Source organism: Phodopus roborovskii, unplaced genomic scaffold (assembly GCF_943737965.1).
Source record: "Phodopus roborovskii unplaced genomic scaffold, PHOROB, whole genome shotgun sequence".
Classification (NCBI taxonomy): Eukaryota; Metazoa; Chordata; class Mammalia; order Rodentia; family Cricetidae; genus Phodopus; species Phodopus roborovskii.
This window is the reverse complement of record NW_026126434.1, coordinates 5603798-5615980: the sequence shown is the minus strand read 5'-3', so window position 1 is coordinate 5615980 and position 12183 is coordinate 5603798. Positions and strand designations below refer to the sequence as shown.

General features: G+C 44.7%; 1 protein-coding gene across 1 annotated transcript in view; it reads right to left on the bottom strand.

Moving 5' to 3' along the window:
- Plxna2 (plexin A2) overlaps positions 1-7627 on the bottom strand; it is a 168232-nt gene extending 160605 nt beyond the window's left edge. Inside the window, exons 1-2 of the mRNA XM_051186688.1 lie at positions 6384-7627; positions 1768-1950 (exon numbers count right to left, since the gene is read on the bottom strand). Coding sequence (XP_051042645.1) covers positions 1768-1950; positions 6384-7571 — 1371 coding nt within the window. The 5' untranslated portion in view covers positions 7572-7627. The remainder of the gene's footprint in view (positions 1-1767; positions 1951-6383) is intronic.
- Positions 7628-12183: the final 4556 nt, after the last annotated feature.

Genomic DNA, 12183 nt, shown 5'->3' with positions numbered 1-12183 from the left:
AAACTTCAGTTTCCCTGTGGAATAATGAGGGTAGTGGGCTTAGATAATCTCAAGGCTTTTCAGAAGACAGTCCTATTTTGCAAGTATGATTCTACTTTGTTAGGCTTACCCTATGAGTAAACCTTCGGTGATGGGCTTAAAGAGAATTAGTGTGAATAGACCATCCTTTAATAGAACTTCCAAGATAGTAAAGGAGACAGAGTCTGGACCAGCAACTGGAGATGCAAGAAAGATGGATAAAGTGCCAACCCAGATGCTGCTCTTGCTGCACCATGAATAACCTCTGTTCAATTTTAGAGAACTGTACTTCCTTTGGCAGGCAGATTAGTAGTAGAAGCCTCATGGGCAGATGTCTAAGAATGGCACATATCCTGCTAAGAACTATGTAGGTGGTATTCCATCTCTCCCCCTTGCCCAAGTCTCATGTGTCAGGCGCATATGTCCACCTAGATGAAGTGAGCCTTACTGGGCAAGGAGGTAGACAGCCTCAGGCATCCGAGCCAAGATGTGACTGGCAGAATATTTTACTTCCCAACCTCAGGGGTTAACACTTCTCTCAGGAATCAACTCTCCTGCCCTCCCCAGCTTTAGGCAAGCAGATGATAGGACCACAATCATCCTCTCTTCCACATGCTGAAGCTAACTAAGTCAGGCCTATACCTGTGGGGCAGAGTGATGGTGCAAGACAGAAACAAGCAGGAACATTTCCTAAGAGCCAAGAAATGGTCAAAAGGAATTAAAAAGACCAGAGAAGGCTGGCAAGTTCTCTATCTTCTCATAACTCTTGCCACCCCATCTACAACAATTCAAAACAAGAAGAATATGGGAACTCTTCCTCAGACTGCCTTCCAGCTCTCTCTTTTCCACAGTCCTCAACAACAACCTCCAGGGCTCTAAATGGATTAGGAGAAGGAGCCTGGTAATGTCAACATCAAAGGATGAGGTGCAGCAAAGTCTTGTCTGTGCCTTCATCCCCAGGTGCTAGGACTAGTGAGGGGTGGCGGAGAGTAAGCTTGGGAAAAGGGGAGAAGAGGATTAGCTGGGACCGGAAAGAATGTAGCTGTTATAATCCCACATAATGAACCAGACTGTGCTCCCTATCCACACCCTAAACACTCAACAAGCAGGTACAAGCTATTGGCTTCAGCCTCCCTCACAAGAGGCCCCCCTTGTTGTCAGTCCCAGACAGCCTGTTCCCTCCAGCTTGTAGGGGTACACAAGGAGGCCTGAAATGTATCTCCTTCCTCTTGGCCTCTGAGATTTGGGTAAGAAAGTGGGAAGGGCAGTCTACAATTGCTGGAAAGATGGGTAATTGGCCTTGTACCTTGTACCTAGGCACCAATCATGTACACTACAGGTCTTAGGACGCCAAACCTATCCTAGCCAACTTCTTTCATTTTACAGTCAACTGCTGGGTCCTAGATAGGGGTTGCAATGCATATGATTCAAAATGTGGACAACAACAACAAAAATAAGTTCTACTTGATTTGGGGATTAAGAGCGTTTTTTCTCTTTAGGCAAAGGACCTCAGTATTTAACAACATTGAAATACATTTGTATATCTTAAATGCTCACTGACTGATGGGTGTAGGAAACAATTTAAGGTAAAACCACAAAACTGACCTCTATCTTCCTTCCCATTCCATTCCCTTCCCTTAAAAGAACAAGGATTTCCCTATAGTTAAATCTCTACTGACCACTACGTTCTAGAAGAGTCCTTCAACTGAGAACTCAATGTGTCAGAATAGTCAGGCTGCTGATTCTTACCTTCTTTAGCTTGCCACTCTTAGTCCCCACAAAAACCACACTGTAGCCATTGTAAACATAGGAGGCCACAGAGGTTAGGCGGTCCCTGCTGGTGGTGTACAGGGTCAGTCCCTCCACAGGAGTGGAGCCTCCCAGAGGTTGATTGATGTCCAGGCCACAGAAGTTATCGTCAATGGGAACTGGCTAGAAGGACAAGAGAGAACTGGAGTGAATCACAGTGAAAGAATGGAAGGGTCATTTCAAACTACTCACCCATTGCTGTCAGTCTGAGCATGCCAGGCCACAGAGAGGATCGGGCTCAGGATCAAGGGTCTAACATGTCAGAAACAAAGCTCATTGCCAACTGGCCTACAATGACATTTTTGCTCCCATGGGACCAGATAATAAGTGATTAGCCATCTCCACTCTCCCAGAATCACATGTCTTTTACCTTTCTGCCAAGAAAGCCAGGCTCAGGTTGAAAAGCTGACTGAACTCAACTTCTGGTTCTTTTCATGACCCCTTCCACCATGTCAGTCTGTGAAACTATTTTAAACAGGATTCCCTCAAAGGATATTCAACCTAGAGGCAACATTGTAAGATTCCACAGGGCTAAAGCTTTCCTGTTTGTTCTTTGAGCAAGCTAGTCTTTCTTGGGCTGTAGAGTTTTTTCCTTGAGGCATGAGGAATTTCAAGTCATTAAACTATCACTATTACCTGCCATCCTGGGGACTCGTTGAAAGTGTCATGACAATATTGGATACTGTTCTTTGCTTTGGGATCTATTTATTTATTTATCTTTGGAGTTCTGGGTGGGGGGTGAATCTGGGAGCTCCTTCTTAGTAGGCAAGCACTCTGTCATTAAACTACTTCCTCGGTCCTCTTTTTACTTTTTATTTTGAGACAAGGTTTCACTAAATTGCTCAGGCAGAGCTTGAACTTGTAACCTTCCTGATTTAGCCTCCCCAGTAACTGAGATTACAGGACTGTACCACCAGGCTGTGATTGAAATTTTAATCTACATACACTTCATCATTTGGAATGATATACAACTCCCTACACACATTTGAAAAGAATTATAGAGGATTAAATGAAACAATGTATGTAAAAGACTGTTATCAACCTGTGCCACTATCTCTTGCACTTTATAGGTGTTCAAGGAGATTTCTTCTTAGATCAGCATTTTGAAGGAGTTAGTGGTAGGCCAGCAGGAACTGTGTCACTTTGAAAAAAGGCTCCCCTTCAACAAGAGAGAAAACTTGCTGTACCAAGAATAAGACTTGTTCCCATCCTGTGTTCTGGCTAGGTTCACTGGGGGCCATAACATCCTCTTCTGGATGTCAAAGGAAGAATTGGATGGATACTGTTGAATGAGAATGCCCCCCCCCCACAGGTGCATATATTTAAATGTTTGGTTCCCAGTTGGTGAACTGTTTAGGAAGAATTAGGAGGTGTGGCATTGTTGGAGGAGGTATGCCACCTGGAGTGGGCTTTCAAGTTTCAAAAGATCACAGCACATCCAGTCAGATGTTTCTCTGGGTAGAGAGGGGAAAGAAGGGAGGGAACTGCATGACTCTTGAGGATAGGGGTTGCTTAGTACCAGGTATGAGGCTGTATTTTGATGGGTGCTGCAAAACACCCCAGCTAACTGCCCAGCATGAAATCTTGCAGTAAAGGCTATAGATTCTGGAAAAACAAAACAAAACAAAAAACAAAACGCTTGAGTGCCAGTGGAGCTGTTCCCATCTGGTCTGGAAAAGGCTTCTCAAGACATAGCAGTGAACAGCACAGTAGCTTCCCTTAACCTTGCTTTTCCACCCTCATCAGTGAAGAGCAAACTGATGCTTCATTTCCTCAGAATAACTGGTTAATAAGTTAGAGCACATTATTTTTTTTTTCAAGCTTGTGTTCCCTCCTCAGTTCTGAGGGGAACTAGGTCATGTCTCTGGGATTTTGGTACTTGTGGACAGCTGACACTCCTACTCCTGGCAGGAATGATGGTGCTAAAAAATACATTAACATTCCATAAAAAAGAACACCACATTTTAGAGTAAGAATGGCCTTGAACTCTGGATGACAGAGAGTCCCCACTATAGCTCTCATGAGTGCTAGCTCATGAGAGATGCCTATGTATACCTCTGCATGCAATGATGTCACTCCTGCTTGAAGCAAGCCTGCCTGACAGTGTTTATATCACAGGAATTGCTAAATTCTGTAGGCCAGGGTTCTCCCTCTTCCTCTGTTGTATGGAGTCAAGTGCTTACTCTTTTCCAGTATGTTACTAGCCTCTGCCTCTCTTTCTCATCCTTGTTCTATAATCAGTGGCTTATAAGTTAGGTAATCTAGATTTTAGCCCTGTCCTTACTGTATCAGCCCTTGTTGTTACATGCTCTCTCTGGGCCTTAGTTTTTTATCTATAAAAGAGTAGAGTCAGGTCATTGTCAAAATTCTTTATAGTTTGTTTTCATGGTTTCAGTTATTTTCTGCCACTTTGTCCAGGAGCTGGTAGAGGTAGAGTTGTGATCTAAGCCAGTTTCTGGGGTGTGGTGACCAGAAGTGAAAAGCCCTCCTGGCAACTGTGGGTTTCTTTAGATTCTTCCTATGCTGGAGTCTGCAGAACTGCAGAAATTGATATGTTCTGAGCCTGGGGGTGCATGGCAGTTTCTTCCTCAGTATCTTGTCAGGTATTCCCAGTGTCTGATGTCCCTTTCCACTTGCATGGACAGCAAGTGACTGTGGCCCCACAGAGCCTGCATCAGAAGCCCATAGTCTGCCCTGAATTCAGACCCTGCTTTCTCGTTCACAGTTAAATGAATTTAAGCATTTTATTTGCACTCTCTAAGCCTCTGTCTTTATATCTGCAAAAAGGTATAATTAGTGCTTTGCCTGTGAAGATTGGGTAAGGTAATAAACTGCTCAAAACTGCCCTTCATGTGTAACTGATGGATTCCTTCTTCATGCTTTTTTGTGAGAGCAATGTTCAAATCTTTGGCCCAAGAGATATATGTTGTTCCACAGACTATGCTAAAGTCCAGCTCAGGGCCACAGCTTCTCTTTGATCTTTAAAATTCTTAAATGTCACTAAATGCATCTCTAGTCCCTAATTCTGAGATTCTTTGGATTATACGAACCCAAGGAGACCACCATTTTGCATACCCAATTCTTTTGGTGCTTTAAATGGTATTGTCCCAGGGAATGACATGAAGAGGAGTTTTTGTCTATAAGACAATAATTCTCAACCTATAGGTCAAGACCCCTGGGTTACATATCAGATATTATGATTCATAACAGTAGCAAAATTACAGTCATGTGGTAGCAACAAAATAAGTTTATGTTTGGAGGACTAGGAAGGTTGAGAACCCCTGCTATAAGGCACTTGTCCTTCTAAATCACCAGGGTTTCTAAATAACCAGGGTTACTAGTCAGGACTTGTCTCTCTGTAGCACCACTGGAGCACAGTATTCTCTTCCTTTTAATTTTGGCTGAAGGGCAAGCAGGAATCAGCAGTTTCCTCTTAACAAGGCCATGGGAACCAGGGTGGATGCTGCAAGGAGTTAACCCTTACATCTCCTCTCTACTTCTCTTGTTTGAAGAGGGTTTTTGTTTGTAAAACTTTAGTGCTATAGGGAAAAAATCCTGGAGATTATCTATTTCTCATTTTATGAAAGTAAATGAATGGTAAATAACTAGTTCTTCATTACTATGATTAGCAGCAGTAATCCTAGCTGCTCATTTACTGAGTAATTATTGTGTGCCAAACGTTTTATTTTCATAAAAAAATTATTGATCCTCATATAACATGATCCTTATAATAAAAAAGATGACACTATTATTTCTATTTTAAAGATAAAAATGTATAGCTCAGATAAGACACATAACGTGCTCAAGGACACATGGGATAGGTGGAAGAACTGATTTTTAATATAATTGATTAGACTTAAAGCTTGAATTCTAACAAGTATGCTGTGGTGCCCTCTCTCATATGCTTGAATCAAGCTGTGATTCCTTAAAGTTCTTATTATACTTAGGCATGCCCCAAGTTCTTTGCAGTTGCTACCTTTCTCTGGAATGCCCTTTTCTCTCTCTTAGCCACTACTCTCTCAATGGTAGATATTCGTTAGTACTGCTCTCTGCTCCATTTTATTTCCTCTATAGAAAATTTACCATTTGGCAGGCAGTATCATTTTATTTATTTGAGAGTCTCATGTAGCCAGGATAGCATTGAACTCACTATGTAGCCAAGGATGATTTTGAACACCTAATCCTCCTACAGTCAACTCTTCCAAGTGCTGAAATTACAAGTGTGCACCGCCACATCAGCCTAGGCTGTTTTATTTGTTTACTTGTCTTGCCTTACTAGTAGGTAAGCTCTCTGAGAGCATGTGGCTTATTCATGTGACTTAGGAGGTATCAAAACCAGTGTCTGGTGCCTGGTAAGCATACAAAGGCATGCATTAGTATTGATTTAATGAGTCAGTAAAACACATCTCAAGAATCTAATGTAGGCAAGACTCTACAATTAGTAGTTGTCACCTGGTTGCCTAAAACCCATTCTTATCCCAGGCTCTTACTGACCCAGAAGCTAAGGGTACAGGGGTACAAAGGAATCAAGAACAAAGCACATGGAGGCTCCTTACCGCCTTGGTACACTGCACATCCTTTCCTAGAAGCCAGTTGAGCTCCAAGTTGCCCTCTCCATGGTAGCAGGATTGTAACCGCTCCTTGATCTGCAAGTTGATGGCCCGGATGGGGAAGGCACAGAGGGCAGAGTCATCAGGTGGGTGGTGGTACTGCTTTTGCCCCTTGGAGAAGATGGCAAATAGCACATCTTCATTGCTGCTGATGTTGAAGGCCTGAGCTAGAGCTTCCCCAGGCTTTGCAAGGTAAGCTGCCTGCAGGAGGCGGTATTCTACCCCAGCACGTGTGCAACCAAAGGGCAGGGACACATAGGAGTGGAACTTGGGGTCATCCTTGCAGAGACGCACAATTCTTGAGGTATAGAAGAGGTCTCCAGCCGAGTTGATGGCCACACCCTCGGGGGTCTCTGGCTGAACAGTGAGAAAGTAGACAAAACCCCCACTGGCAAAGCCATAGATGTAGAAAATGTCAAAGTGGGAGACCAGGGCCAGGGTGTCAGACGGTATCTTGATGAGAGAGGAAACAAAATCACTGTGGAGCTCATAGTCCAGCATGGCTGAAGACTCAGGGTCACGGGGTAGCTTGCGGCTGGACAAGGTAGGAAAGTAATCCTGCTTGCCATCCACAGCAGTGCCGATAAAAAGCTTGCCATCTTCCCCCTCAGAGCGCACAATCACACCATACATGGTACCTGTCTTATTGACACTGGACAAGTAGTGTTCCTTCTTGTGCGATGGTTCCACCAGGATGAAGAGGTCATCCAGCCGCAGGAGCTTGCAAACTCCCTGGTAGAGGCTGCCACAGGCAAGCAGGCGATTCTCAGAGTAGTCGATGATAAGGAGTTTGTTGACATTGTTGGTGAGTGTGAGCACCTCACTGCAGGGCTGTACAATAAGGGGTGGGTAGCAGGCCTTGTTGTCCTCTTCTGGTCCTGTCTTGTGAGCCACTTGGATTGTGAGGTTGCCTGTCAACTTGTAGACACGGTTGATGGCCCCCACATACACGGCCCCTGTTCTTCTATGTACAGTCAAATGGTTGAAAGTCCAGTCACGGTTCTCAGAGTGGAAGGTGCTGAATTGAGGCATACCTGTGGTCCCACGAGCTAGCAACAGCCAGGCCACTGAGAGAAGTACCACAGACAAGTTGTCAGCCTGCATGGCCCACACCTGGGACCTCCTTTGCTCCATCCCGAGAGGGACAAGTCTTGGGGGATAGTTCCTCTGTATGCTACTCTACTTCTCTGGATCAGATCTCACATGTTTCTGAAAAATACAAGGCAAGGGTTCAGACTGAAAGTTAAGTTCTATGTATTGCTTGACCTGGATTCCAGCTGACCCTATGAATCTCTTTTGCTACATTTAAGGTTTTCTATTTTTTAACATAGTTTCCCCTCTGAGATATGCTAAGGGAAACCCATTATCATTGGTCTTTAGCCATTATGCTGTATAGCATGCTATTGTTTGTATGCTTTATTTACATTGTACAAAGTATCTTCTCAAAGTAACCTCTCAAAGAGGTTAAAAGACTGGGCTTCACTCAGCCAGTCAATACCAGTTGTCAGGACCAAAATGTCTTCCCTACATACTCACTTAAGGACACTCTACTCCAGTATGATATGTTAATAACATTTCTCCTTATCTCAGACCCCCTTTACCTCACACTTCTGGAATCCTATACTTTCCCATGCACTGACATCCACAGGGAAGGAGAAGTGTGCCTCATCTCTAACAGTGCCCCTCACTGTCCCTGAGGGAAGGGGATTTATGGAAAGTACATCACTTGAAAAAAATGGATTCCCTAAACCTGCCATCCCAGAGCCTGAAAAGGCCCCTGACATGGTCAGGAATACGTGGGCAGCAGGGCTGCAGTAGAGGAAGAACAGTTGGAGGGTCAGTTTTATCTGCTCACTGCTGGGGAATTCTGGCTGTTCAATCATCTGGAAGTTTAGCCCTGGGCCGTGATCACAGTGCTTCAAGTTCTGCCTCCACTCTTGAATGCTTTGATCCTGTTTGCATTCCATGAAGCTGTCCAATAAGCAGAAAGGACCCCTGAGGACACCGACTTAGACCAGCAAGGGGAGATCTCAGGCAAAGAGACAGAGGTCAGGAAGCCCAGCCATCCCTCTATAGTGCTTTCCCTGACTTTTAGGATGAATAGTGGTTACTTGAAAGCTGCACCAAAAGAGCATCCATCTAGCTAAGAGAGCCTTTCTCAAGTTGAATAGAGTGCCTGGGCAATCTTGTTGACAAGTACTGACAGAACTCTGGGTGCACTGAGGATGGGAAAGGAAACGTTCCAGCTAGGAAGAGAAGTAGCTCCCAGGTAGCTTAGCAAAGGCCTGTCCCCTCAACTCCCCAGTCTGGCTGGACTGGATTATAACTAGTCTGACACCACCCTACCCAGTTTTTCCTTGCATATTTAGAGATTCTCCTTCCCATTCCTCCACTCGGTAGCATAGGTTTGCAGCCACCACAATTCCAGGGTGGTCCAACCTGATTGTGTTTCTCCAGGGGGACCCTGATGGGTGTTTTGGAGGTGATTCATGAGGTCACAGGCTTCCTTGGAAAGAGGAAGGGAAGTACAAGGCTGGGGCTGACCTTAGCTACTCTAACACAACCCTTCCAGCCTCACAAGCAAAGACTCCCCACTCACCCAGATTTCAGCTTGAAAAGCAGGCTATTTTTAGCTATGTCCTGAGACCGGTAGTAGGACATGAATTCCTCAAGAGGAGCCACAGAAAGGAAATAACAGAATCCTCAATCTCTCCAGCTAAATGAGGAATTGCAGAAGACCACATTGCATGCTCTTCTCTAGAAGAAGGTGCTACAGGTGGACTCCCCTACACCTCAAGTAGCTTTAGATGGAGGATGCAACATGAGAGCAGGTTCTCCATTCAAGACAAGCTTAGAAGATGAGGCTGCCTGTCACCATGCCCGGTGTAGGTACTTGCAGGATAGAAGTGCTCTCTGAAGCACAGTGGCACTGAATTTATTCATGGCATGCTCCTGCCTTCCCACACACGTGCCTGACTCATGCACAGATAGTAGTCCGGAGAGCAGAGACCAGCATTTGAAGACACAGTCAGCCATTTCACTTCCCTCCTCCATGACATAGTTCTGTAGTAAGTGGCTTTTGAAATGAATCTGGGACATTAGACTGATCAAGTCTCATTTCCATCTTTGTTGGAATGAGATAATAGCAGTACCTAGCTCTCTGGCTGTCATGAAAGTCAGTGTGGTACTACAGAGGAAGTTCTTAGTCACACCACTGGTACCTGTTACATTATCATAAAGGGCTCCGATAGGAAATGGCACTGGAATTCCTGACTTCTCTTCTTGCTTACATTTTTCTTTCCCATGGATGAAAATTATGTGGGGAGCTTTGATGCCCCTGGCCCTGTGGCAGAGCTCATTTGGAAGTTTTGTCACAGGGAAAAAGAACAGACCCAGGCTCATTTTCTCTGTCATACTATAGCATACTAAGTCTCAACGTCTCAACACAGCCTCTCTGAAGACATTGGGGAGACTGCTGAAAGCTGGAGTCTGAGTGGAAAAACTGGGCTGGTGATTATAAGGCCTGTGGTCACAGAGCAGAAAGAAGTGCAGAGAATTCAGGAGTACTGTCCCAATGTCTGTCACTCAAAAATTGTGTAGTAGGTATAGTGGTCTAGCATTTTTCTGAGTCTGTTTCCTGAGCAGAGCAGCCTGTAAGATTCCTCCTCCTAGATGAAATGATGCCTCAGGGCCCTTCTCCTTCAGTTCCTAGAGTTTGGGGTCTATTTGTTTTTGTTTTTGTTTGTTTTTTTTTTTTTGCATGATCCTGGTGACTAGTCAGGAAATTCATTGCCAGGCCCTCCCAGGGGCTATCTACCCCAGCAGCTGCTATTGGACACTGGGGTCCAGAGGAGATACTGTCTCCAGTGGTAAGGGATGGAGAGGTTTGCTATCTTGAGGACCACAGATTCATATGTTAAGATGGATGGGGACCTGCCATGCAAGTTGACATCATGGTTACAAGCCCTCAGCATAGTATCAACCATGCCATGCGCTCAGGAGATCATAACCTTTACTACAAATTTCCAGCTCCTTGTTTTCCTCTATCATATGATCAGTCTCAGAACAGATATTCTATCCTGTTAGCCTGAAGCCTTTGACACTATACAGTTAGTACTTTCTCTGAACCCTGATTCTCTGTTTGTGCCAAACAAGAGTTTTCTTTCAACAAAATGCCTCTATTTCCATCCCATACTCTCTCTTTTGGTTGTCATATTCTGGGATTCTTCTGTTCTACCAGTTTTCTTCTCCCAGTTGTCAATTAGGGATACACTGTCCTAGACTTCTGAGTCACCCACAGCACCTTCCCAACATCTTCCCCATGGGATTTTGATACCAAGTATAATTCACAGTTGCTTCTGAGGATAGCAAGTGCCACTAAATATTTTATTTGCAGGTCTGATGACACCATCTTCCTGATTAGGATCTAGGCAGCAGGTGCTGGTGACAGCAACCTAAGGCATCTGATACATACCTGACCAGCTGGTGTAAATGTCAGTGGCAATCCAGGAAGGAAGTGAAAGTGAGGCATTTCCAGCTCAGCACAATGTAGGATCCCCTCCTTGCCCCATTGTTGCCCTTCCCATGAGGTATAGGTGCATATGCCCCCATGTTGTAACTAACTTCCCTTACCTCAGAGGAGCTGGTGACAGTAGGAGTTAAAATTGCATGCATCATGGAGAGGTTTGATATGCATCATGCCACAGTACCCATGGGTGGCACCAACATCTCAACTCTCTCCATCACTGTTGTAGCCTCTAGCATTACTATAGTACTGGTAGGACTTAATTGTTCCCACTTTCTCCATCACTGTCATCATCGTTGTCACCTCCAGTACCATTACAGTACTGATAGAGGTCCATTATCTGCATACCTTTGCTATCACAGTCATGGTTAGCTTTAGTCACCTCCAGCACCATTTCAGTATGGATAAAGCTTAACTGTTGCTGTGGTTTTCAACAGTGTTGTTACTGTTATTACTGTTACCTCCAGTACCACATGGTAATAAAAGAACTCAGCCTTCTGTATCCTACTACCATCATGGTTATTGTTATGTCATCCCTAGGGCTGTCATAGTGCTGGTAAAGCTCCGCCATCTTCTCCCTACCCATCACCATCACCATGGTAATCACCAGCACCATTAGGGTGCCAATAGAGTCCATCCTCTGCCTCACTGTCATTATTGTCACTTCCAGAACCATTGCAGTGTTTTCTGTCACCACAGCAGTAGTGATGCCTGTGTTGATCAAGTCTCTTCTTTCTGGGTGGTGCACACAGCAGGACCCAGAGGATCAGAGGGGAGAGAGGGGGCAGGACACATCTGGCATCCCAGGGACTTCTTCATCCTCCTTTTTCCATGGGCAGAGGATAACTTGTCTTCTCTCTAGGGCTCTTTTCTAGTCAGATGGAATAGGAGAGCTTTGCTTCAGGGTGGGCATTAAAGGACATTTTAAGTTTACTCTAACTTGACATCTCTGTTTTCAAATGGGGGGTAGCCAAACCCTCCAGAATGGAATTTACTTGTCCAGAATGAAACCAAATCATACAGGAACAGACTACCTTGCAACATAAAGTTAGTATTTCTTCCCTCAATGTAGGAAGTGGGTCCTGGGTGTTTGTTATATTCTATCTGGAAGCTGTGCTGTCTAGGGGACAGAAGATATTGGATCTAGTACATGGCAGAAGGGAATGTAGTGATAGACTTGGATCAAGAGCTGGTGCTGGGAAAAGATCCCGAGAAGCCTAG